The sequence below is a fragment of the Diplotaxodon limnothrissa genome, linkage group LG1 (assembly GCF_057381915.1).
Source record: "Diplotaxodon limnothrissa isolate DT_005_m linkage group LG1, D_limnothrissa_male_GT1.1, whole genome shotgun sequence".
NCBI lineage: Eukaryota > Metazoa > Chordata > Actinopteri > Cichliformes > Cichlidae > Diplotaxodon > Diplotaxodon limnothrissa.
In genome coordinates this window covers 7,310,557-7,338,306 of record NC_140596.1, presented here as the reverse complement: position 1 = coordinate 7,338,306, position 27,750 = coordinate 7,310,557, and the positions used below count along the sequence as shown (strand labels likewise).

The 27,750-nt window shown below is 40.2% G+C and overlaps 1 protein-coding gene across 1 annotated transcript in view; it reads right to left on the bottom strand.

The window, feature by feature from the left end:
* ntrk3b (neurotrophic tyrosine kinase, receptor, type 3b) overlaps window positions 1-27,750 on the bottom strand; it is a 227,489-nt gene that overhangs the window by 174,005 nt on the left and 25,734 nt on the right. Inside the window, exons 2-3 of the mRNA XM_085351927.1 lie at window positions 14,352-14,426; window positions 7,905-7,976 (exon numbers count right to left, since the gene is read on the bottom strand). Of these exons, the coding sequence (XP_085208053.1) occupies window positions 7,905-7,976; window positions 14,352-14,426 (147 nt within the window). The remainder of the gene's footprint in view (window positions 1-7,904; window positions 7,977-14,351; window positions 14,427-27,750) is intronic.

Sequence of the window (27,750 nt, the reverse complement as noted above, 5' to 3'; positions counted from 1 at the left end):
AGTTAACAAAGTGCCCATAAATTATTAATGCATTCTGTTACTCCTTTATTATTGCTTTTGTTTCTAAGTTTGAAATATCAGAACATAGTAAATAAAGTTAGATGTGCTGGTAGGAGTATTGCGTTCCAAAAGTAGCAGACTAACACGCATTCATGTTTAAGGCCTATTTTCTAAGCTGAAGCAACCACCTAAGAACTGTGACTTTAAGTGAATAAACTGGAGAATGGTTTTATTGTTTTTATATAATAATCAAAGAAGCCTAATAAAAAATGTAAATATTTTAAAACTGTTTTGGTGTATTTGTTCCTTTATAGTTCCTATGGTTTTGCTTTTGCCATATGACAGAAAGAATACTTACAAGCATTTAATACAACAGCGTTGCACACTGAAGTGCTAAAGTCCTCTAAGTGCACACAGTTGAACAATTAGCAAAATCGCATTCTGGTCCATGTCCTCTCTCATCCACTAATGACAGAAGTCCTGTCTGGTCAGCTTTAAAAACTGATGTTACACTCATGGGTGGTACTTTAACATCTGTCAGATCACCATCAAAACAAAACAATCGAGCCACTTTAAACGAGAGGTTGTGCTGTTGGTGTAGAATGCTGATTAGTTTGATCATCTTCTGTTCTACTTTTACTGCAACTTCAAGAAGCATCCCTGCTGTTTTTTGTTCCGAATGCACCAGCACAACCAGTGAGTCATTTTGCAGGATTACAACCTAAAAATCCTTTGCAAAAGGAACTTTAAAATCCTTATCAGGTGATGCTGATGTGTGATTTTCTCCACTGCCCTAAATCACATTTGCTATATGAAATTTAACGCTTGATTACTCTTTTCCCTAATTTTGGTTTGCTGATTTCCACAATAATATCTATTTTGTTCTATTTTGCACATAGCATGTTTCACTATTAGCACTTGCAAGTGTGATCCAGATGTTTTTTTGCAGCTTTTTTTTTTTCTTTTTTCTTTTTTTTTGCTTGGCATATTTGTGGTCGACTAAGACAAGCCGAACTCAAAAGCTTGGGTTTCATATTCCAATGGAATAAAGGGAGCCACTGAAACACTTTGATGACTGCTACTTCTATTTAGTCAATATTTCTGGATACCATTCCAAAACCAAATAATCTCTTACTTACCCTAACCTGCCATCAGCAATGAGACCAGTAACACATTTAAATGAAATACCACCTCCCATTGTTACTGGCTTAGATGAGGAGTGAGATGAGTATGATGATGTTTTGTCTCCAGATGCAAAGTGATGAAGATTTGAAAAAGTTGTCTTCTAGTACCTCATCTGTCAGAGCTAAATGATTTAGTACGAGATTTTGATCTGCCAAAGGAAGCAACTGAGTCGCTTGGGTCTAGCCTCAGCGAGGAAAAACCTCCTTGCTCTAGCATCTAAATTTTCTCTTTATAGGCATCGTGAGAAGGATCTTATTCCATTCTTTGAAATTGATGATGACTTTGTCTATAGTGGGGATTATGAAAATCTTTTGAGAGCAATAGGTTGTGAGTATGATGCAGATGAGTGGAGGTTGTTCATTGACAACTCAAAAGCCAGCCTAAAATGCTATCCACTTTGGGATGGCAGCAATTACTGATTGGTCATTCTGTCCATTTAAAAGAAACCTCTGAAAACATGCAAATTGTGTTAAGGAAACTGAAATACAATGAAAAAAAAAGTCATTTGCATTTTGTAACAAAAGTGTATGTGACTGAATTTTTTATTGGTATCTCTGAACTCAGCATCATTGAATTAGGTTATCAGATATTAACTACAGTGGTTTGCAAAAGTATTTGGCCCCCTTGAACTTTCCCACATTTTGTCACATTACAGCCACAAACATGAATCCATTTTATTGGAATTCCACGTGAAAGACCAACACAAACTGGTGTACACGTGAGAAGTGGAACGAAAATCATACATGATTCCAAACATTTTTTACAAATAAATAACTGCAAAGTGGGGTGTGCGTAATTATTCAACCCCCTGAGTCAATACTTTGTAGAACCACCTTTTGCTGCATACAGTCTTTTAGGGTATGTCTCTACCAGCTTTGCAGATCTAGAGACTGAAATCCTTGCCCATTCTTCTTTGCAAAACAGCTCCAGCTCAGTCAGATTAGATGGACAGCGTTTGTGAACAGCAGTTTTCAGATCTTGCCACAGATTCTCGATTGGATTTAGATCTGGACTTTGACTGGGCCATTCTAACACATGGATATGTTTTGTTTTAAACCATTCCATTGTTGCCCTGGCTTTATGTTTAGGGTCGTTGCCCTGCTGGAAAGTGAAACTCCGCCCCAGTCTCAAGTCTTTTGCAGACTCCAAGAGGTTTTCTTCCAAGATCGCCCTGTATTTGGCTCCATCCATCTTCCCATCAACTCTGACCAGCTTCCCTGTCCCTGCTGAAGAGAAGCACCCCCAGAGCATGATGCTGCCACCACCATATTTGACAGTGGGGATGGTGTGTTCAGAGTGATGTGCAGTGTTAGTTTTCCGCCACACATAGCGTTTTGCATTTAGACCAAAAAGTTCCATTTTGGTCTCATCTGACCAGAGCACCTTCTTGCACATGTTTGCTGTGTTCCCCACGTGGCTTGTAGCAAACTGCAAACGGGACTGCTTATGGTTTTCTGTTAACAATGGCTTTCTTCTTGTCACTCTTCCATAAAGGCCAACTTTGTGCAGTGCACGACTAATAGTTGTCCTATGGACAGATTCCCCCACCTGAGCTGTAGATCTCTGCAGCTCGTCCAGAGTCACCATGGGCCCCTTGGCTGCATTTCTGATCAGCGCTCTCCTTGTTCGGCCTGTGAGTTTAGGTGGACGGCCTTGTCTTGGTAGGTTTACAGTTGTGCCATACTCCTTCCATTTCTGAATGATTGCTTGAACAGTGCTCCGTGGGATGTTCAAGGCTTGGGAAATCTTTTTGTAGCCTAAGCCTGCTTTAAATTTCTCAATAACTTTATCCCTGAGCTGTCTGGTGTGTTCTTTGGACTTCATGGTGTTGTTGCTCCCAATATTCTCTTAGACAACCTCTGAGGCCGTCACAGAGCAGCTGCATTTGTACTGACATTAGATTACACACAGGTGCACTCTATTTAGTCATTAGCACTCATCAGGCAATGTCTATGGGCAACTGACTGCACTCAGACCAAAGGGGGCTGAATAATTACGCACACCCCACTTTGCAGTTATTTATTTGTAAAAAATGTTTGGAATCATGTATGATTTTCGTTCCACTTCTCACCTGTACACCACTTTGTGTTGGTCTTTCACGTGGAATTCCAATAAAATTGATTCATGTTTGTGACTGTAATGTGACAAAATGTGGAAAGGTTCAAGGGGGCCGAATACTTTTGCAAGCCACTGTATTTTCTGGAAAACAGAAGATAGTTTATTTTAAGATGAAGGGAGGTGTAATCATAAATCTGACCTCACTGACCTCAGAGGCTAGAATATGAGGCTTACTTAAAAGTTTCACTCACCAAACAAAGAAAGAATTAAATAAATAACAATAGGAGAGGAAGACCAATAAGAAGAGAGTTACAGTAGTCAGTGTTGGACATAACCAAGGTGTGAGCAAGGATGGCAATGGGGAGTGAAAAACTGTTACATTTAGACAAGTTGGATTTGATGCCAATGAGGAGAACTACCGTTTTATCGATAAGGCTATTTGAGAAGATGAGAGCAGGTGTGATAGTGGTAGTAGGTTTAGTAGACAGGTAGAGCTGGATACCATCAGCACAACAATGGAAAGTAAGAATTAATTTATCTATGACATGACCAAGATAAAGTATATAGATGATAAATAAAAGAGGCCCCAGGGCAGATCCCTGGGGCACTCCAGGAGTAATTAGAATTGAGCGGGTTTTGAAATTTGAGTTAAATGAATTGAGTGCAGCTGAAGAGATACGATTTCTGCCTGCGAAGTAGTGTTCAAGACCACAGAGTGGAAACGCAAGATCACTACTCAGTGTAAGGTTTATGCCACAGCTGCAATTAACAGTACTGGTAATTACTAAAATATTTTTTTTTTATGTTTCTGTAATGGTTAACCCATCATATGCCCAAGCACTTTAATCAAAATCATATTATGATATGATATATTGTGATATGTAATTATTATTGTTATCCCCTAATTGTTATCTACTATTTTTTCAAATATAGTGTTTTTTTAAAAGAAAAAAACAGTAAAGCACATTATTATGTTTTGATTAAGATGCCATATTAGTTATTTATTTACAGTGATGAACAGAAAAAACATGTTTTAGTGTTTGACTGTTATGCTTGATTCATTTCTGACTCACAAGTTTGAACTTTCCTAATAAATAATATCACTTTTAGTTTTTATAGATTTCTAGTTTTTCTATAGTTTTCCTATATTTTATTTCTATATTTTTCTTCTGTCTTGTTTTTATGGCAGGTGGTTAAATTTGTTAAGCACTGTAAGTGTCAGTAATACATTGATTAAATATTTTGTCTCATCACCACCCTGCCATGCTGTATAATTTTTGGGTCACACTTAGTTTACTTATGCAATGTTCAATTGGAAATCTTTTTTTTTTTTTTTTTTTTAACTGTACCACTAATTGTAAATTTTTCCAGCATCAGCTTGATGTTTAAAATGTAAATGTTATGACAGTTTGTTGATTTCATGTTTATGTCTTGTAAGCACATTAATTCAAAGTGCTGCACAAATATTTGTCGATGTTACACATATTTAATACTGGAGAGTTAATCACATTCTGGAGCCTTGCACAGTTTATATTTACCTACATGTCGCTCAGTTGAAGCGCTCGTCTTAATCGTCTTAGCAGAAATTAAGGACTGCATGTGTTGCCCAAGGACACATCAGTAATCTGCAGGGCTACTGAATGCATTGGTTGCTCATGGATAAAATCTCTTGGACCTCTGCTATGAATTGCAGAATCCCACTGATGAGAATAAAGCACTCTCACAGGCTATGGTATATTGTAATTAGGTTTATTTTGGGCTCACATAAAATATAGAGGGCCCACAGAGGTCATCTCACGATGACAACACTGATGCTTTGACAAGTGCTGTTAGGAAAATAAACAATGCCACAGGAAAGGATTTTAAATATAGCTAAATTCATTTCTACTGAAAGAGGTGGACACAGTTCAGACCAGCATGGTTTAAAGCTGTATTATACTTTTACTAGCTGTTATAAAGATCGCTGTTGCTGTGGGGTGTTTTCAGCAGCATTTTTCACTTCATATAAGACACTGCATGCTCATACAGCAGTGTCTTGTCAACTACAAAGTAGCCCTGTCCTAAAGTACCCTGCTTTATTGCTGATTTTAATCTAGATGTAACCATTTGTTAAAAACAAGACATGTTTATTAAATGAACCATTAAATTAGAGTTTGACACAAAAACTCATAAGAAAATGTGTTTACTTAGGTCAAAAATCAAGGGAGTACTAAGATGATTTATTATACATATAGACTTCTTTTTACAGCCACAGGTATCAGACCTTACTAAGTTAAAGCAAATGTGGAAGGTGTTTGATGCGCCGATCTGTTATAAATGCACATAATAAGCTAGTTTATAACTTCGCTACACATGGGAATGTTTGGAGGATCCACTTCAGCAGATATATCCAGTGTGCTATCAATTCCTTCAATTTCTGTTATTTCTGTTTTTTCCATCTGTTTTGTGAAGCACTTTTACAATTCATGATCAACTAAATTGTACAAGCTAGAGCTTATCTCAGCTATCATTGGGCGATAGGTAAGGTATGCTCTGGACATGTCGCTGGTTTCACAAGGCTTAGACCAAGAAGCATCATTCATGCTCACATTCACGCTCACTTAACCTAACATGCATGTCTTAGGACTATGGGAAGAGGGAGAACCCACACAGGCACAAGGAGAGAACATAGAAACTCCCTAGCCCTAGCCAGCGGGTTTGAAGCAAGAACCATCTTGCTGTGAAGCAAAGGTACTAAACCAGTGCAACCCATGTCACTTCTATCGTGTATCTTGTTTGGATTTGGTATGGTTAAAAAAGTAAACACGATCCCACCTCTTTGTATTGATGTGCTCGTTTTCACCAAGACATACTGTAATACATGCAAAATAATGGACGCTACACGTCTTCAAAAACAGAGCAGAAGAATACTGATTGAAAAGAGAACATAACTAGGGTGGGTTTTAATTACAGTCATCACGTTTGTAGCGCACGGGATTAATGATATCTTCGCTGTGACTAATTGAGCCTGTTTTGGCCTGAACATGTGATGACCTCAATAGCTTCAATTCTCCTCACAAAGCAGCAACCAGTTGAGTGTCTGATGGCTTGGGCTTTGAGCAGACCTGTCTGACACAGACATCAATGAGGTCGGTCTTCTGAGGCTAAGCACAGGCATAATAATTAATCTTCTTTGACATCATCATCCTCAGAGTCACCTAGCAACTGTCCACCTGCATTAACAAGAGCACAATAGAGGCCTGTCATGGACTGCCTGAAGTGGGGGTGTTCAGTGGTTGGAATCCAAATGCCTCCATGTAGGAACAGTAGGAATGTACCGGAGGCTAAAATAACATGATCAACACTTGCTTTTTTGGGTTTTTAAAAAAAAAAAACTTGTCAAACAACATTTTATAGATTGTTGGATTGGAAACGTAATAGAATTTCAAAATATATTTGGGACAGGCTTTTTCAAGACACACATTAATTAACACATCTCTGGTGAGATTTTGATGTTAGCTCAAATTGTTTGCATCTTAATTATCACTGTGGGTCTGAACCTCACACTCATTTATTTATATTACACCATAAGTGAGAATAAAAGGGAAAGAAGCATGAATATTCATTCACCTGTTCTTCTTTTATGTGTTCTACACCTCTTCTATCTTTTTTTAGTCCCGTACCACTGCACAGCAATTATTTTTAGCGGGAGAAATGGAGGAAGAGGTGAGAAGGTTACAATCATTTATTTGTTTTCGGTCTTGTGTAAGCAAATCCATCTTCTCGAAAGAAAATTAAAGTGAAGGCAGGATTTAAATAACTTTCATTAAATGTTGATGGGCTCGATTAGCTCAACCAAACACCTAACTAGATAAAGACACCAGTAATGTCAACATTTTTTAAAGCAGTCTACACACTAAAAAGACAAAAGTGTGTGCACCCAGGAACTCACACACATACTCAGATGCCAAAAAGTCAGCTTGTATGACAGCATAGTCCAACCAGTATTTTTCCGCCTCAGTAACAGGTATGATTAAGTTCTCAAATGAAAAATGCTGCATTTTTAGTTTCCATATTATGAACTGCTACTTGCTGTCTCTCTCTCTCTCTCCCACACACACAGATTTAAGCCTAACAGCAGTCATCTGCAGTAGAAAAGAGACCACGCTGCCTATCAGTCGATGACTGGAAATTGCAAATGGCAGCGTGTTCAGGTAAAATACTGTGAGTGAGTTCCTCAACGTGTTTACTCCTGGAAAATTGGGGAATAACAGGCTGTCATATGGTGACACATCAGCCTTTGTTAAAGAAATTACTTTGCTCTTTGCCCAGCTCTCTGATGCTCGGCCTCCTGGACAAATTGTCCATTTGGCGAGTGCAGACTAAATGGAACTGCGTCTTCGGCATGCTGCTCTACCGAAGCACAAAGAACCCGGGGCAGATAGGAATCCAATTATCCAAAGCAAATAATGGATGTCTCATTTAAGATGTGCAGCAGTTGCGACAGTAATGGCAATGCCACAATTTTCCTGAAGCCAACCTCTATCAATTGCATCATCTGCTGTTTAACACTAAGTCATCTACAGCCATACAGCCGACTACAAGCTGTCAAACGTCACATAACATAATAAATCTTTTCATGGCACAGGAAACATGGTCTCAAAGATGGAGTGTTTACTCACATGGTGCTTAGGTGCGGGTTCTGAGCAAACGCTCGAGGCTGGATAGACTTCAGGTTACAATTCATGATAGTTCTGAAATGAAAAGAGATCAAATACAGATCAGACTGTGTGGAAACCTGCGAAAAAAGACATTTGTTTTTTCCTAGTATGCTCACATGCGACTGTATGCAGTCCATTTCAAGTCATTTTGCATGTTTGTTTTACCATTGCAGTGCACTGTAACAAGAAGGGTTCTAGCTTTTCCAGTTTTTCATATTTAAACATTTATCTGTATTCTGGCACACCCCGCAGAGCTGACAGCCAAATGAAAATTCACTTTGATGCGCCATTTGATGAAAGATTTGTGAATTTGTGTGTCTTTACTTTGAAATGACTGAAACCTCTGGTTAGAACATGCATTCCCTCCTTGTGTTAACAGTCAAATTAAACTAATACTCATTTTGCTGCGGACCCAGTGGATTCTTCACGACGACTCCAAGAATTCCCAGCGTCCCAGTTTGGAAACCACTGTTCTGGGCTACAATGGTAATGACTTCTAATCTTGTGATCACAGATGTCTCTTTCCAAAGACGTCACTGACGTCTTCAGTGAGCGCCTCATAACGCTGTGTGCTGATTACATCCAGCTGTTGGCGCCAATTACCTTCTACAAGCTTGATCATGCCTCTGTGGTGTTTGGCGAGGATGCGGTGATTCATTGCCCACAAGTTCCCAAAGAGGGGCTCTGGGACCTCAAAGGGTCCTTCAAAGAGTTTAGGGGAATTCCTTACAAATAGATTCCCTCACAAAAAATGAACAGCAATATTTCGACTTCTATTTCATATCCATTAAATTAGCACAACCATATACACAGATGACTGTACTGCTTTTGCTTTTGTCCTCCCAGCAGTAATGACTGGAGCAAAGGCATTTATACTCAACACAATTATCTCCTTAAACAGCAGTGAATTAAATGGAGACATTACAGGTGAATGGGGTAAACATTTACCTAATGGATATCACCAGGAAACTTCCCCAGTCGATTGCTTAGGTGAAAATGATGTTTTGTATTAAATACATTCAGAAAATAATCTATGTTTAAATATGCAAACAAGATATTATCTAAAACTGATTACATATTTCTTGCAGAATGGAAATCTGTAAATGAGATAAAGTTTGATCTAAAGGTTTCTACAAAGTAAATTTTGGGGTGTCACTATCAAAAGGCAGAAAAAGCAGATTTTCACCATGTAACTAGAAATACATTTAACATTAATTTAATAATATCTCCATTAACCTGCATACACAGAAATACAACTGGAAAGCTGGGTTTGCACGTGTGTCACTGAAGTGGTGATTTGTGGCTCAAAGTATGAAGAAAAGAATTTTGAGATAGTATGATCGAAAATTATGGAACACAAAAAATTTCACATATTTTTAAGGGGAAAAACCCACAATTTTCCAGCGAATCTTTCACCAAAGATATAGTAAATGGACTGGCACTCGTATAGCACTTTTCTACTCTCACTGAGCACTCAGAGCACTTTTTACTACGAGCCGCATTCACCTGTTCAGTGCTTTATTCTATGCCTTTGAGTAGTGAATGTGGATGGGAAGAAAACATCCAAAGTAACCAGTGTAATCTAAAGCATGTGTGTCACCTTAATGTTTGCTAGATTTGAAATTTTCAGCTTTCAGCACACTAAAACATTTCATTACATGAAAAATAATGCCGCAGGATCATTTTTGTTTTCATTTATTATATTTTTTATTTTATTTTATCACTTAATTAAATAAAACCAAACTAAATGAAAGGCAGTAAGAGCTGACCAAAACATTTAACCAATATGGGCAAGAGTACTGGACCACCTCGACATTACACCAGCAGAAGCTGCTCAGCCAAAGAAACCTATACCATGAAGTTCTCAGCACACACATTTTTTTGCTGATGTTTATGGCAGAGGAGGTCTGTAAGTACAGCGTTAGTTACTTTTTCACACTATTCACTTCAGTAAACAGCAACCCCATTGTGTAACTTTATGTGGCTTTGTGGCTTAGTTAGGTGTTTCCTAAATGCATCCACTTTACAAAATTACTACTTACAACCTATTGTGTAATAGGGGAAGACATTTCACAAACAGACTTGGTGCAATGATGGCATTACAGTACTACGCTTGAATTCATTAAGCTCTTTAGAATGATCCATTCTTTCACAAAGCCTTAAGCAGACTGCATAGCTAAGTGCTGGATTTTGTATACTTGTGGCAATGGGACTGATGTCACCTGAATTAAAAAATTAAAAAGCATGCTTTTTTTTCCATGAAGTGTATAAATTATGGGTGCTTTAAACCTATCTTGAACATGTAACTGTCAACAACGCTTCCTTTGTGACATTGATGAGGCAGCAAGAAATCTACTGTAAGGTGTAGATGCCTGTGGAAGATGCAAAGTAACAACTGCATTTGCAGAGTCTGGTAAATGCAGTAAACATTACACCAGTGCTGTTTTTATCATATTTGCTACATTGCAGAATAATCCGGATTATACTGAGGCTAACACTATGGTAGCTAAATAATGAAAAAGTGCAAACAAAGTAAAGCATGGTTTATTTTTCAGATTCTTCCTGATTCTTTTCAGATTCTATTGACAGCATCTTAACCAGCATCATTAACTCATCACCTGAAATGATTTTCAATATAAAGTGAGTCTTGTTAAAAGTTAAATGGTGAAGTTTCTTCAGTTTATGGTGTGCTGACAATGTGTCGGCATACAGCCAATAACTGCATTCAGACACTTTACTAATCCATATTACATCCAACACCTGAACTTAGTGAAAGCAAACAGACTATTATTATGTAATGTCAATATACAGTGGGGCAAAAAAGTATTTAGTCAGCCACCGATTGTGCAAGCTCCCCCACCTAAAATGATGACAGAGGTCAGTAATTTGCACCAGAGGTACACTTCAACTGTGAGAGACAGAATGTGAAAAAAAAAAATCCATGAATCCACATGGTAGGATTTGTAAAGAATTTATTCGTAAATCAGGGTGGAAAATGAGTACCGTAATTGTCGGGCTATAAGCCGCTACTTTTTGCACAAGCTTTGAACCCTGCGGCTTTTAGTCAGGTGCGGCTTTTCTATGGATTGTCCATGATTTTTGTCATATCGTAAGACGATTTGTTTTGTTTGTTCCGCTGTTGTACGGCACTACGTTGCCTGGCGGAAGGGCATGTGATCAGACACACAGTATCTGGGTTCAAGAGTGGTATGTTGGTCACGTGTCCATCTGCCAGGCAACATAGTGCCGTACAAGTAGCGCGAAAAACAAACTTCAAATTAACGCTACGCGTTCAGCGGGAGTCGTGGATGACGAGCGGCGATAAACTTGCGAAAAGCAAGTTATGCTCAACTCCACCGGTGGAACCTGACAGCGTGGAAAAGTGTGAAAACATCCACGATCACCAACGGATTTCGAAGGGCTGGACTGCTGCATGATGGAGAGGAGGACACCGCCACGGCCCTTCTGAGGGTGTTTGACTCTGACACTGACAACGAGGATTTCTTTGGTTTTGTAAGTGACAACGAAGGAGAGAAGCTGAGAGTGGATGACGTAGCCATCCTGAGCCTGTTCGTATCCGACACTGGAGAAGAGGACTTTGGTGGTTTTAGTGCGCAGGAAGATGGTGGTGAATGACTGACTTTTCTTCTTGTTAAAGCCGTGTCACTGCACCTGAGCCTAAAAGGTAGTCTGAATCTATTTTTCTGGTGTGCTGTAGGTTATTGTTATGTACTACATTTGTTACTCATTTATGAAGCACAGTACATGTTTCGTACTTGTAATTACCGCTACTTGTACATATACCTAAAAAGTTATGCAAATATGTACCCATAACTTGTTTTTCAAAATATTAATAAAAGGGGTGTGTCTCCAAACAGCCATCTCTTTCCTGACAATTCCCTTTGTGCACATTCTCTTACATATGATAAGTCAACATTGAAACACCTGCGGCTTTTGGTCAGGTGCAGCTAATGTATGTACAAAACAGGATTTTCCCCTGATTTTAGCTTGTGCGGCTAATATTCAGGTGCGCTTTGTAGTCCGGGAAATACGGTATTTGGTCAATAACAAAAATACAACTCAATACTTTGTAACATAACCTTTGTTGACAATAACAGAGGTCAAACGTTTACTATCCGGTTGTTCAGTCTGACGTCACTAGCCGTGTCTGGGTCTAAACTCCGCTGCAGGTCCATATATCAAACGATCACTATGGCATTACTGAGAGTTGAAAAACTGTCTAAAGTCTTTCATCTTTAATAAAATGATCAGCGTTCTGCTCTACCAGGTGTAACAATTGAGTTTAACATCCAGGCATCCATGAAAACCGAATTTATGACATTTAACGGAGTTAGAAGTTAGCAGGGAGTTAGCTCGCTAGCTTCTATCTAAATACAATATAGCATGTCCTGACTGCAGGGTTTTGGAAACAAATTAAAACGTACAGCTCTGCTATCACTTCCAGCATAAATGAAGACAGAAAACTAAACAGCAGTGCCGTTTGTAGGGTTACTGAAGTTGGGCTAGCTGGTATATAATGATGTGCTACGAGTCCAAATTTAAGACTTTTAGGTCAAAACCATCAGGTCCTTCCCACCATGAAGCATAGGAGCTCAACTGAGATAGTCTGAGGTGAGGTGGACTGGAGATTAAAAAGCAGCCAACAACAGATTTGCATATGTGGGCAGAAAAATAACGCAGGTGAGCTCACGAGGCTGGTTAACAAAATGAAAAGTTGGCAGAAGGCTTCTATAAAGTATTTTGACGTCAGCCTTTCAAAAAAGTTCACCCACTCAGCTGCACTAAATATAAAATTACATTATTTGGATAATATTCTGCCCTCACAACATTTAATAACACTTAAAAACATAGCTGCTGCTGTGGAGAGTGAATTGTTTCGAACAAATCCTCAACATAAGACAGCAGAAAGATTACGTTAAAATCCACAATACTTGTTTTTCCTTTGTATGATATTTGTCGTACCTGTAAGATAAGCTTGTTTCTGAAGTGTGGTTTCTTTGAAATATGGTGTGCATTGGTTCGATAGGGACATTTTGTACAGTACGTGCAAAATGAATAGCACTCATTTGTTAATGCTGCTTTCATTTTGAAGACCACTTTGGGTTTGTTAGTGAATAGTCAGGCATCTATAAAATGTTTTGTTTGTTTTGGCAGGAAATTAGCTCCATATACGAGAAGTACTTGCTAAAAGCTACAGTTCCTGCTGTTTCAGAAATTATTGAATAATGAATGTCAAAAGCCTTATAAAGTAAATGAATCCAGTCAATTACACGAAACTACAGTGTTCACTGTGCTACAACAAAACTCATTTCAGTTATTTTAATCTACTCTGTAGTCTACTTTTAGTTTATTTATAGGTAAGTAAATGTAAGAATATAAATGTATATATATTGAATATAACTGTGCTGAGGAATTCAAGCAGCTTCCTGTGCTTTAGACAGAGAAGTTTTTTTTTTCATTTTATTCAAATAAAGATGGTGATGATGAGGTCACATGCAAAATAAGATGATGGAAGGTATGCCATAGTGACTTTTTCCCTTCTTATCCCGCACACCATTAACAGCCCCTTAAGGCAGCATCGCGACAGCTTTCCCTGTGAAGACTCAACTCCAGGTGGGGAGGAGCCAGTGTCCCTAGACAAGGCAGCAGGAGAGAAGCAGTGGTAATGAGAAAAATGCTAATTTAGCCGTGGAGATATTGCACTTGGCCTCCCTGATAAGGGATCAAGGGGATCAGGGGAGAGGCCAGCTCTGACTTTGGAGGGCAAAGGAGAATGTGATTCTCTGTAGAGTGGGGGGAAAAATGAAGAGGAATAGGAGGCTGGGGAGTGGAAGAGGTGAGAGAAATTAAAGGATGTGGCCTCATAGTGCATGGTTGCAAAGCAGGAAAAGAGCGTAACATTGCTTTAATATGTGAAGAGATGAGAATAAAAAACCCCCACAATGCTACAGCAGGGACTCCTAATTCAATTTTCCCTGCTGCTTTTTAGCATTATTTGATCAGTGGCTAAGCAAAGCGAAGGGGATGTTCCACCAGCGTGTGACTGTCAAGAATTAAAAGCTTGTTTAAGCATCAGCTAGTGTTAGGATACGGAAGACACCCCTCACCCATGCTTCTCTCTAACACTCTGCCCCCAAAGAAGTATGTGACATTTAATCCAGATGCTGCAACTTGGGATCTGAGGTGAATTACTGCACTGATCGCTAGGAGGAAACCGCGGCCTCTCTGCAGTAGCAGGCGGGCAACCTGATGGAAAACAGGGATTAACAGTGGTACAGTTTCTACTGTGCTTTTCCAGATCTGCAACACAGCAGGACTAAAATACATTGAAGTGTCTCTCACCCCACTGTCACAACCACCACCACAGATAACAGCATCAACACTCACAGCTTCTGTAGTCCAGTGTAGAGCTCCATATCGACGTCTCTCAGAGTCTGCAATCCTGTCCAGTTCTCTATATGTCTGTAAACAGTGAGAAAGAGAATTGTAAATGAGATATTCCGGTTCATCCTAGAAGAAAAGAAAAACAAACCAGGACACATGACAGAAGAAAACTCTTTTTTTTATAGTCGCAAGTTGCAAATTAACAAGCTGTGTATTGTCAAAAGTTTTCTGAATCCATATTCATTTAAACTGCAATTATTGGAACAGTTCTGACAGAGCGCTCTCTGCTGCCCTCTGATAGATTTAATTGCCAGGAGGCAGCTTCTGAACCTTAATCTCTGCGAGGGGAAGTGTGAGGGGGACACAGCAAATAAACACAGCAGATGACTTTACTTCTGCTAATACTATCACAGTCCCAGGGGATGTCTATGTGGTGGGATAAAAGGAGAAGCTGGTGGCTTTAAATTTGCTTCAGGAAAAAAAAACTGCATTTATAAATGATTTGTTTGTTAGGGTTTCAATTGAGCTGGGGGAAATGAGGAGATGAAGGAGAGGACATGGCAAAGGTTTTATTGCTTTGTGTCAGAGTAAAGAAAATAAGATTGGAAGCTCATGGGAACTTTGGTTAATGTCACAGATTTGAAATTTGACATTTAAGCTAAAGAAGTGGTGAAAATATGACAACTGGCTTGACCTACGTCCATATACAGTTCAGACACATGGAGTTGTGTTAAAAAACACAAATCCATTAACATTGAAGCACAACACAATCATGCAGTCTAAGCCCAAGAGTTGTGTGATCACATAGCAGCTTGTATTTTATGACAACAGCAGGAAAATAACATTCCTGCAATTGTTTTTTGGCAAAACCTGAGCTTCAGTATATCTTGTGGGTCTTGTGCATCTGGTGTACAATTATGAAGCAGCATCTAAGACATTCTGTTTATTTGAGCCCTGTGCTCCGGGGTGCACCACCTGATTTTTGTGGCGGGGAGGATACAGACCTGCCAAATGCAACCAGCACTGCTGGTACCCTGCTGTGCATGACTTTATTGATGGCTAACTGGGTTGCCAGCTTTTTTTTTTTTGGCTGCCAGATGGGAGCAGTAGGCAATGAGATCACGAGTGACACTGTTGTGTGATATTTTTACAGTAAATGAGCGTTTATATTACAGACAGAATATGTATCATTCTGATGTTAATACAGAATGAGGCAAGGAATATCAAAGAGGAGATAGGAAATTTCAGATATTAATGCAAACTGGTTAAATGGACAAGTTCACTCTGTCATATCTACATGTTGTCACACTAGGCTCCTGCTGTTCTGATCCACATTGTACAGCCAGAAAAATACATATACTTGACACATGGTTAGGTCTAATTCACTCCGTAATGTGGTAATAATAAGATGGTACTTAAATTGTCCAATAACCACTAATAAAATGAAATAATAATTACTGCTAAACTGTAGCATTAATCATGAGACACAGCTGTGCTAATCATCCATCACTGGAAGAGCAACTGTAAAATTGTAAAAATTATTTATTTTTTACTCAAACTTGCATAATAACGTTTTCAGTTATCAGAATTTGTTCTTACACAACTGGGTTCTATGGAATTAATATTGAATTAATATACATTTTCTATAGTCCAGTCCCTCAATGGGAGTGATCATTGATCAATCTATCCGCTTCTCTTTGATATCCTACTAGCAATAATAGCTAGCAGGCTAACTAGTATCAGTAAACTAACACAAACATGGATACATTTTTTTACAAACTCATCAAATGCTGTCTTTCATTCTCCTCTTTTATCCACACAGATAATTATGTTATACTGATCAGATAAATACTAAAAAGTCATTGGAGCTCCTCTGTGAATGTGCTGGAATTACTGAAGGAAGAAGAGAACAATGGTTAATATCCACATAATTGCAGGGCTAATTAATTATTCTTTTCCAGCATCTGGCCAGAACATGTGTCTACAGCTGGCTTTCAATCTGTCTTGAAAGCATAAATTCATTACATTTATAACAATGTAAACGGGAAACCAAACAGCACTATATAAAGAAAGGAGACAACATTAATAGTCTGACAGCATTAGAGTGCAGTAGAGGGTGCTAACAGACACAGTCGGTATTGATGTGTTATGTAGGCATACTGATATTATACATCGTCACTTATTCATAGATACTATCATGTAGACATTCATAATATAGCTGTCGAGGCACTAAAAGCTGACCACTGAGTGTAAATGTGACAGCACTGCTGAAAACGTGTGGCAGCTGTAAGTGCTTCACGCCGGCAGAGTCACGCTGTTGATGTTCAGATTAGCGCTGAACTGGGGGCAGCTGATTCTAAAGGCAGAGAGCTGACTCATTAATGTGACCTGCAAGCAGCAGAGATGGATTCCCCTCGCAAGGCTTTGCATGGTCGCAGTACTGCTGTGTTACCCCAGAGACAGGATCAGAGAGCAGGTTTGGAGGGAGGTAAGTACAAATAATGTGCTCTCCTGTGATATTTGGTGGGGGTCTTCCAAAAAATATTCAGTGCAAGTATTTTTTTTTTAACTAAATGATATTATAGCGTGATCTGGACATCTTATAAAGACGCTGATGTGACGTTAGGAATGTTAAGCATTTGATCTTCCGTAATTTCCATAAATGTCGATTGGGGCTGGGGTCGGGTTAGTTGCCACTGGTTGAATTGCTACCTCTCCTTGGTCAGGGTGCAGTCACTTCAATGCAGTTGTCAAACATGGATTTTTCAGGGTGGTTTTCCATTTGTACTGTAAAATGCTGGCATCTATTATCTCATTCCAAGTGTTTCCTGTTGTTTCCCCTTGACACCCATTAGTCTGGCAGGTTTTTCTTAAGAAATGTTATGTCTCTGATGATGAAGTTGCTTTTCTTTGCCTCAGTGAAGAAAGCCTGATGAATTCAGGTTATCAGAGAAAAGCTTCAGGCCAGCAATAATTTGACAGTAATCAATCTGAATAATTTTACAAAAGCTTAACTTCTGAAACTTTCAATTAGTTCCGATGCCACGTTCGCTATCCCAGTGGTCTCAGAAACGTTTGGGCGCATCCATATTTATAACAAAACAATGACTGTAAGTGGATTACATCGACGAGCAAGTCTCTGATCATCCAATACACCTGAATGTTATCCGAATGCTGCTTCAGTGGAAAAATGTACCTTTCGTACAAAGGACTTATTATGTTGAGTGTCACAAATTGGCTCAGAATCAGCTGGATAAGTGTTAGTCTTTGTAGTTTTTAAAACATTTATACATCATTAAACTTCTCTATAATTCCAAGATTAACATTAAACTAGTTGGATTTATGATGTGAGTTAAGGATCTAACTGTATATAACAGTAACCATCAAACAAACAGTTTATTGCAGCCAAGGTTTCGTATTAACAGATAGACACATTCAGTGAAGTGGCCAATGTTCATTGAAATAAACACTGATTTTAGAAAGACAAAGAAAATATAAGAAACTTCTGTAATAAATTAAGCCACTTGGCAACTGCAGTTGTGTTATTGAAAACCACTAGTCTTGCTTATCATGTACCTTGCTGATTAGTGAATTAGCTTTAATAAAGATGAATGTAAGATTGCAAAATGCTCAAGCAAAGCTGAAGATTATAATTATTCTACACAAAAGCAAACCAGCTGATTTGTTTAGTCTAATTTGAAAAAGTTTGGCACTTAAAGAATATTTGTATGTAAGTTGGTTCTGGAATTCAGTATTACATTGATTAAATGCACAGTAGCCTGCATCACAGGCACATGATTTCAGCAGTATTATATTGTAAAGCATTGATGTAATATTTCTATATGGGGAAAAAAGTGCAATTTAAGTAACATCAAATGTTTTTATTTGCAGTTGGGCTCTATGGTTCCCATATAATTTTGCACTATTCACATTCACATGGCTGTCGACAAACAGCACAGAGGATACAGGTAACACCTCCCTGTGGACCTGAGCACGATGTCTGCTCAGAACCCCTGATTGTCCACGCCGTGCTGAATATGCAAGTGGATTAGGCTGCTGTGAAACTATGGTATGAATAACAAAGATGCTTTGACGACACGGGAGCATGCAATCTCTGTTCTGTTATTCATAGATGCTCTGATTATGGTCAAAGGAAATGGTGCAAAAGTAAAACCAGCATAGTTCAAAAAGTAATGGAGATACTAGTGTTTTACATTTCAGACATTCAAGTAGACTCTCTGATCCTGACTTAGAATGACACAGAGTGCAATGATTGCTACTTTGTCAAAATGAATATTATAAAGAAGAAAGGAGATTTGAGCAAAAGGCCTGTCTCTTATTTCTGTTTCTTCCCTTTTTATCAGTCCTTAAATTATTTGTTCTCTGCACAATGTTTTATCCTGTTTTGTTAAAAGGCTCTCTATATAAACTTGAGGTGACATGACCTGAATAACAACTGCTGAGTACAAAGGAAATGAGCTGGATACTATCAGAACAAACAGCAGAGGCAGACACTACCAGCTTGCTCTCTAACATACAAGCCTCTAAAATTACAGCCACCTTCCATCTGCTTTAGAAAATGGCCTCCAACAAAGTACAATCTGAACTGGGTGGCAGGGCTGTTTGGTGCTTGAGGAGAACACCCTGGAACCAAACAGTAACAGATTCGATCTCAGCAACAGCCATCTGTTGTGTTGAAGTGGCCCTGGGCTGCGCACTGAACCCCTACCTGCTATCTTGTCCTGGGCTTCTGTGAATATGAGCACCAGAAAAAAAATATCAAGAAAAATTTTTCTCAATAGGTTAAACACAAGAAATTACACTGAAAGGGGAAGGAAACAATGCTAACATTGAAATAATTAGACATCAGCTGCTTTTATTAAGCTGTTGCTACTGATGTATGGAAGTTTATTAATGACAAAACAATTTAGAACTTATTTGAGTTGTAATTACCTTGACTTCTAAGGAACAGTTTTTTTTAATTGCATAACAAATTGTGTAAGATAACTGTGAGGAATAATTTTGAGCAATGAGCAGCATGTGCTTCGTTTCTAGTTTTGGCTCTTTGTAGGTGCACACCCACTGCATGCAGAACTCCAGTTTCTTGGAACTGATATCGGAGGAAAATGATTGTTGCCTTCTGCTGAATGCCAGACTGTGGTTTTCATCTTTGTAAGCAGTTTCTCAAATCTTTAGTTTTGTATATTTGACATTTTATATTGCTACATCGTATCTCTGTATATACAGACTAAATTGTAAATTGACATGACGCAGGGTGACACGAGGAGGACAGAGGTCTGTTTAAACTTTCTGTGTGTTCTTTTATGCTCTCTTCTAGCACAAACACCTCACAAAAATGATGAATGATAACTGATGATCATCATTAGTAACATAATGTAACTGTAGACTACAAACTGACCAGCTGGTGGTGTGGTGTCTTGTAGAGTAATGTTCTTGGAAAATTACCATGGAACGAATGCATCTTTTTAATGTAATTAATAAAGTCCCCTCAAACTATTTCTATCTGACTAACACATGTATTACCACATTTACAATATTTTGGGGTAACAATGTGAAATACAAGCAAGTGACAGTTTAAAAGAAATAACCAAAGACACTAAATAAAGGCAGATGTTTTCAATCAAAATTCAACATATTTAAAAAACAAAACAAAGACAAATTAAATTGTTTTGTCGTCGCAATACTTTGATTAATAGTTTCTGGTTTGTGAGAGAGAGTGTGAAATGGAAACAATCTCACCATCTGGCAGTCTGTCTCATACCCACATTTTGTTTCTGACTAGTAGTGGGGGGGTAGCAATGTTGCTGTTTTTAATCATGGTCTGCAGTATGTATAATGTTAAGCAAGCCCAGTAATTGAGATTTAGTCTCAGTGGATGATGAGAGAGAGAAAGACACACACCAAGGAAAGACAAGCCTCTCACTCAAGCATTATCAAATCGAGAGAAAAAAAATAGTGGACCGAAGCAAAGTAGGTCTTTTTTTCCCCATTTAAAAACTTAAGTAAAAACAGTAGACTGAAAAGGATTGGATGGCTAACTAACTATTGTAGATTTAATAACAGGGCAAAAATGGGCCATTCTTGGTTCACAGTTATCAGGAGATTTAATCACAGAGATGAACTACAGTTAAATCTGCATTCAGATTCAGGGGAAAGACATCAATAAATATGGTTTGTAATACACAATGCACATTTGCAGGCAATGCTCAAGCATTAGTACAGCATGTAAAGGTAAAAAAGAAGCAACCATTCCTCAGGTGGCTCAGAATTCCACTGCAAGACAATGATGTGCAAAAAGAGAAATTTTAGTAGGGTTGCGGCCCATAAAACCCCTCAAAAGAAACCACAGGTAATGATGTACAGAGATGCGTCATACTCGGATGAGTCATCTGTCACTACATTCTTGACAAGTAGGTGAGTGCATGGATTGCCTACACAAAAGGATCGCTGTTGATTTTTCCTTTAATTTGTCATCCGTCTGTGTGTGTCAGTCAGTCTTTGTGAGTCAATAAGATGAGACAAAGGTCATTAGCTCCTGGGCTGTGCTATGTCACGGCTGTCACACCAATATGTGTGTTGTGAAATGTTTGAACGCAATATCATTTTGATGCTACACTATGACTCGAGCACACCTGAGATGTGTGGTAATGAAAAAACAAGATGCATGAGGTTCCCTGTGGCACAAACACCAAATGGCTCCTGTTCCTTGGTAATCTCCTCTGATTCTGCCTATTGTTTCCAATACTGCTGTCTGTCTTTGATTTACAACTTCGTCGGGATGATCTACAATGCTCGCGCCACAGCCTTAATGGGAAAACGTTTAATAAAATAGAATGTCTCTGGTGTGTTCCTCTGGTATTGATCTACATTCAGCCTCCCTCTCTGTTTTCATAGAGGCAAAGAGGCACTCTTCTGCAGCCCAAACACTTCAGCGAGGTGATGCAGTGGTGAAGTAGCACTCCTCTAGATTAAAGCACTCGCCTAACATCAATCAGATAACATTTTTTTTATGTTTAATCAAATCACAAATCAAATCACAAATCACTTTTTATTGTCACATCACATGTGCAGGCACACTGGCACAGCACATGCGAGTGAAATTCTTGTGTGCGAGCCCCACAAGCAACAGAGATGTGCAAACACAACAACACAAACGAGCAAAATACAAGAATGGCCAACCTGAAACTAATAAATATATGTACAATATATAATAGTATATGCATTTCTGGATGTGTATACTAAATATTTTCCTACGTGTGTATACACATTTTTACAAATTAAATAGTAAAAAAATAAAATAAAATAATAATAATAATAATAATAATAATAATAAAATATATAAAATATACAGAGTTGAATATGTGCAAAACAAGTGGCATTTATATACAGTGTGGAGTGCATAATGTTGAAGTTCCAGTAGTGAAGCTGAGGTGTCTATGATGTGTTCAGCAGTCTGATGGCCTGATGGAAAAAGCTGTCTCTCAGTCTGCTGGTACGGGACCGGATGCTGCAGAACCTCCTTCCTGATGGAAGCAGTCTGAACAGTTTATGGCTGGGGTGACTGGAGTCCTTGATGATCCTCCCCGCTTTCCTCAGGCACCGCTTCCTGTAGATGTCTTGGAGGGAGGGAAGCTCACCTCCAATTATCCGTTCAGAGCACCGCACTACTCGCTGGAGAGCTTTGCAGTTGTAGGCGGTGCTGTTGCCATACCAGGTGGTGATGCATCCAGTGAGGATGCTCTCAATGGCACAGTGATAGAAGGTCCTGAGGATGCGGGGGCTCATGCCGAATCTTTTCAGTCTCCTGAGAAAGAAGAGGCGCTGCTGCGCCTTCTTCACTGTTTTGTTTGTGTGTACTGACCACGTAAGATCCTCAGCCAGGTGTACGCCAAGGAACCGGAAGCTGCTCACTCTCTCCACAGCAGCGCCGTTGATGGTGATGGGGGTGTGTACTTCTCTGCACCTCCGGAAGTCCACTATCAACTCCTTTGTCTTTGCGACGTTGAGGGTGAGATGGTTGTCTTGACACCAGTGGGTCAGGGCGCTGACCTCCTCCCTGTAAGCCGTCTCATCACCGTTGGTGATAAGACCCACCACTGTAGTGTCGTCCGCAAACTTCACAATGATGTTGGAGCTGTTAGTGGCTGTGCAGTCGTAGGTGTAGAGTGAGTACAGGAGAGGGCTCAGTACACACCCCTGTGGAGCACCAGTGTTCAGTGTGATGGGGGATGAGGTGATGCTGCCCAGTCTGACCACCTGGCGTCTGTCAGACAGGAAGCTAAGGATCCAGCTGCAGAGGGAGCTGCTCAGTCCTAGATCCTGCAGTTTCCTGTCCAGCTTCGAGGGAACGATGGTATTGAATGCTGAGCTGTAATCTACAAACAGCATCCTCACATACGTGTCTCTCTTCTCCAGGTGTGACAGGGCAGTGTGTAGTGTCAGGGCTATGGCATCATCAGTGGACCTGTTGTGGCGGTATGCAAACTGTAGAGGGTCCAGTGAGTCGGGTAGTGCAGAGCAGATGAAGTCCCTGACCAGCTTCTCGAAGCATTTGCTTACGATGGGGGTCAGGGCTACAGGTCGCCAGTCGTTCAATGAGGAGATGGTGGAGGATTTGGGTACAGGGACGATGGTGGCCATTTTGAAGCAGGCTGGGACTACAGACAGAGAGAGGGAAAGGTTGAAGATGTGCGTGAACACTCCAGCCAGCTGAGCCGCGCATGACCTGAGGACGCGGCCGGGAATCCCGTCCGGACCAGTAGCTTTGCGTGCGTTCACCTTCCTGAAGCACTTCCGCACATCCTCCTCAGACACAGTGTGCGCACTGACGTCATCCGCGGTGCGCACACTGTCCGGTCTCATGGTGTTCGCTGTGTCGAATCTAGCGTAGAATACGTTTAGATCCTCACACAGAGAGGCCGTGGTCTGCGGTGTGCTGGTTTTCCCTCTAAAGTCTGTGATCGTGTTTAGTCCCTGCCACATACTCCGAGGGTTGTCAAACTGTTGTTCCACCCTGTCCCTGTACTCACGTTTGGCTGCTTTGATCGTCTTCCGGAGTTGGTAATGTGCGTGTTTGTAGTCCGACGTGTTCGCGGAGGCAAAGGCGGTGTTCCGTGCCGCGCGAACATCTCCGTTAATCCAGGGTTTTTGATTTGGGAAGGATTTGACTGTTCTGGATGGGACGACATCTTCCACGCATTTCCTGATAAATCCACAGACTGAGTCTGTGTATTCATCAATGTCCCTAGCAGCCACGTGAAACATTTCCCAGTCCGCGTGATCAAAACAGTCCCGCAGCGCAGACTCCGATTGGTCCGTCCAACAGTGCACCGCCCTCCGGGTTGGAGCTTCCTGTTTCAGCTTCTGCCTGTAGGCGGGCAGGAGCAGGATGGAGCAGTGATCTGATTGGCCGAATGGGGCGCGGGGGAGGGCTTTGTACGCATCCCGGAAAGAGGTGTAACAGTGGTCGAGTTGCCGGTTTCCACGTGTGTTGAAAAGGATGTGTTGATGGAGTTTTGGTGAGACTTTCTTCAGGTTTCCCTTATTAAAGTCTCCGGCTGTGATAAACGCTGCCTCTGGGTGTGCGGTTTCCTCGCTGCTGATCGCGCTGTACAGTTCCCTGAGTGCACGGTCAGTGTCGGCTTGTGGGGGAATGTAAACAGCCGTAATAATCACTGCTGTAAATTCCCTCGGTAGCCAGAATGGCCGGCACTTAATCATCAGGTACTCCAGGTCCGGTGAGCAGAAGGATTTGACCGGGTGCACGTTCGCATAATCACACCAGCTGTTGTTGATCATGAAACACACACCACCGCCTCTGCTTTTCCCAGTAAGATCCTGTGACCTGTCCGCGCGGTGCACAGAGAACCCCGGCAGTTGTATTGCGGAGTCCGGTACTTTGTCCGATAGCCAGGTTTCTGTGAGGCAGATCACGCAGCAGTCCCGCATCTCTCGCTGGAATGAGATCCGTGCCCGAAGCTCGCACAGCTTGTTCTCCAGAGACTGCATATTAGCCAGTAATAAACTGGGTAACGGTGGTCTGTAAGTGCGCCGTCTCAGTCGAACCAGAACGCCAGATCTTCTCCCTCTGCGTCGGCGTTTGCGGCCTCCAGGGCCAGAGAACAAAGGCGTCTCAGGTGAGATGAATGGGGGGTCTGCAAACGGAGCGTCCGTGTTGCAAAACTTGAACTCCGGAAAGTTATAAGAAAGACCGTCTTTTATGTCCAGTAAGGTTTGTCGGTCGTACACAAGGAGACAAGTGCTGCTCGTGAAAAAATAAAGGAAAAGTAAAATTAAACACAGAAGAAAGCCGTTGCTTGGGGGAGCTCGCGACGAGGCTGCCATACTCGGCGCCATCTTGAGGATGGCGCCGTTTATGTTTATGTTTATGTTATGTTTATGTTTATTTATTATTTTTTTATGCCTGACTCATAACTGTTGCTGCATTGTAAAGGCAAGAGACACATGAAAAGGATGCGGAGGAAGTAGTGGTGATGAAAAAAACAGAAGAAAGAAGCTATTTCCCTCAACATTTACTGCAAGTGGAGGGGGGGGCGCTAGGAACAAGTCATTCTCCAAACCAATCATGAGGGACATTTGGCATTCAAGGCTTGTAAATGGGAATCAAGTATTACAATCTCTCCAGTTTCGCTCGCTGAGACAAACCCACGCCTGTTAACTCTATGCAAATGCAATCACATGCACAGGCAGACAGATGCACCGGCTTCCCTCCTAATGTATGAGCCTATGAAATTGCATCCACCTTCCATCTGTTGGTCGGAGTCTGAATTATAAAATGGCCTCCAACAACAATATTAATCGGCAAAGCCAACTGGAGCATACCGTGTACTTTTTCCACCTTTGTTTCTCCAGAGAGCATTGTTGTTTCATGTTCACAGAGTCAGAGTCAGTTCTAGGGTCAGTGAAGATCAGTGAAAAAGCTCTGGGGGTGTTTGCTGATTGAAAAATACTAAAATACACCAAAGGGCTCTTATAAAATGATGATTTTTATAAGAACTAAAGAAATTTAATTATCAAAACCCTTTCAGCGTGCTTTTTATGCCAATACAATTTATTACACTCCAGACTGACCCCTAAATGATGTCACCTATAGGTTCTGAAGCCTCGAGTCTGGTTTTAGGGTTGTAGCCGTGTGGTTTTCTGGCGCCAGAGTGAACATATTTGGATGTAAATAGGGAAGCTTGGGTTCTAAAATAAAAGCTTGATTGGTTATTATATGGCCCAAAACATTAATATTTAATAAAATTTCTTACTGATGATCTAATGTGGACATTGTTATCTTTAGTCAGAATCAAAAGCACATAAATAATGTTTGTTGTCAGTTTACAGTGAATGAAAAACTATCCACCAAAAGCAATATCTTAAAAGGCACACCAGCAGGTATCTGTCATCCAGCACTATTTGTTCTTTCTGGGATCAGGATTAACCAGACTGCAGTTTGGACTCACACTGGGCAGGGAAACAACTTCAGCAATACAGTATTAGCATCACCAGAGAGAAAGAGTCTACATAGTCTACATAGAATAAAAGCACAAAAAACTTTCAGTCACCTGTGATACTATGGTGAAATGAAAAATGGAGTAAATACTTGAGGATTTCACAACTTCACAAGCTTTAAATAAACATGGCTACTTTAAGCCATGATTACATTCTCATTTTTAACACCCCGACAGGCAGCACGGAAAATCAAGGTCGCTACCAGTTCAGTTAAAGGAATTCTGTCCTTTTATTATGAGAACAAATAATATAAAAGTCTAGTGAATGTACAGTTCTTGAGCTGAAAATCTATGGGAATTTTATAAGAGCAAAGATTAAATTGCTGAAAATTTTCAGTAGAAAATCTTTTTTAAACCCTTGGAAGTTTTGTAACACCCGAGTACTCAACATATGCAGCTGTTATCTTTGACATACCCATCAATCATTCCACCTGAAACACACTGTCAGACTTTTATACTGACACTTGTGAGTAACCAAAATCAGTTGTTACCAGAGCCTTGTGATACATGAGCTAAAAGCAGCAACAAATGTCTGCATAATAAGGCAGGGAGGATCTCAAAGGTGTTATTTATTGAGCTTTTAACCATGACACCGTTCGTGTAAACTGAACATTCATGTGGAGTTTGACTTTTGCATGTTGCTTAGTTTGGTATATGCACCAATCTACCTGTTAAATAAAAAAAGCTAGGTGGTTAGCGCTAGGGAATAATTACAGATTGGTTTGAAATGCACAACCTGATGTTCCCCCATTCATTTCATCTCTGTGGTAGTCATACGAAATGAAATGAGCATTCATGCACAGGGAGCCATCCATTAATAAATGTTATTCCATTCATCATTTTCTTCTGCTCATCCAAGTGAGGGTTGTGGGGGTTCTGGAGCTTATCCCAGCTGTCATAGAATGAGAGGCGGGGTACGCACTGGACAGGTCACCAATCTATCACAAGGCTAACACAGACAGACAGATGACAAGCCATGCTTGCATTCACACCTATGGTTAATTAAGAATTGCCACTTAACCTAACCCTATGTATGTCTTTGGACTGTGGGGGGAAACCCAGAGAGGCATGGGGAAACTATAAAAAGACCTCAGTGGACCCAAACCCAAGACATTCTTGTTGTGAAGCAACATTGTTATCCACTAAACGATCACATTAATTATTAACGTTAAAATATTTGTAAAATAAATGTTAAAATTGAAACAAAAATGTTTGAGTGTGCATATGACAGACTGAAACGTCATAAAAACAAGGGCTCTGGTACTTTTCCCCACCACAGTTTTTACTGGAAAAAATATAAAAACGCTCGCAAATTGTGACAATTTGTCTCAATTACATTAACTGCAGAGAGTGTGAGCTCGAGAATATGATACCGATATAAAAGTGACAGGCAAAATTGACCAAATTACAGTTATACTAAAAATGATTCCCCCTGCATAGAAACGATGGATTCAGCACTAAAGATAAAGCCCGATTTTCCCAGAAACTGCATCTGAAAATCCATTGGACAAGACAACTGGAGGGAGAGAGCGATTGAGAGGGGTCTCACAAAGGGACTTTGGTTCAATAAAAAGTAAAACGAAACACACTGAAAAAAAAAACAACCCAAGGATGAAATTCCCATTGGTTGTTATCAGTGGTTTCCCGGGGAGTGCTCCTCAGGGGAAAGGATCGGCCTGAACTATGGTCCGATCAGCCAAACAGTTGCCTCTACTAAGTGCTCGTCTCCATGGACCTGCCGATTATTTAGGCTACAAAACTTCAGTGCTTTTTAAAAAGGACACTAACAATGGTTTGATGCTGCATATCGATCATAGTAATCGGGCCTAGACAGCCTCCTTTACCTCTCCCACTGCATACTGTGT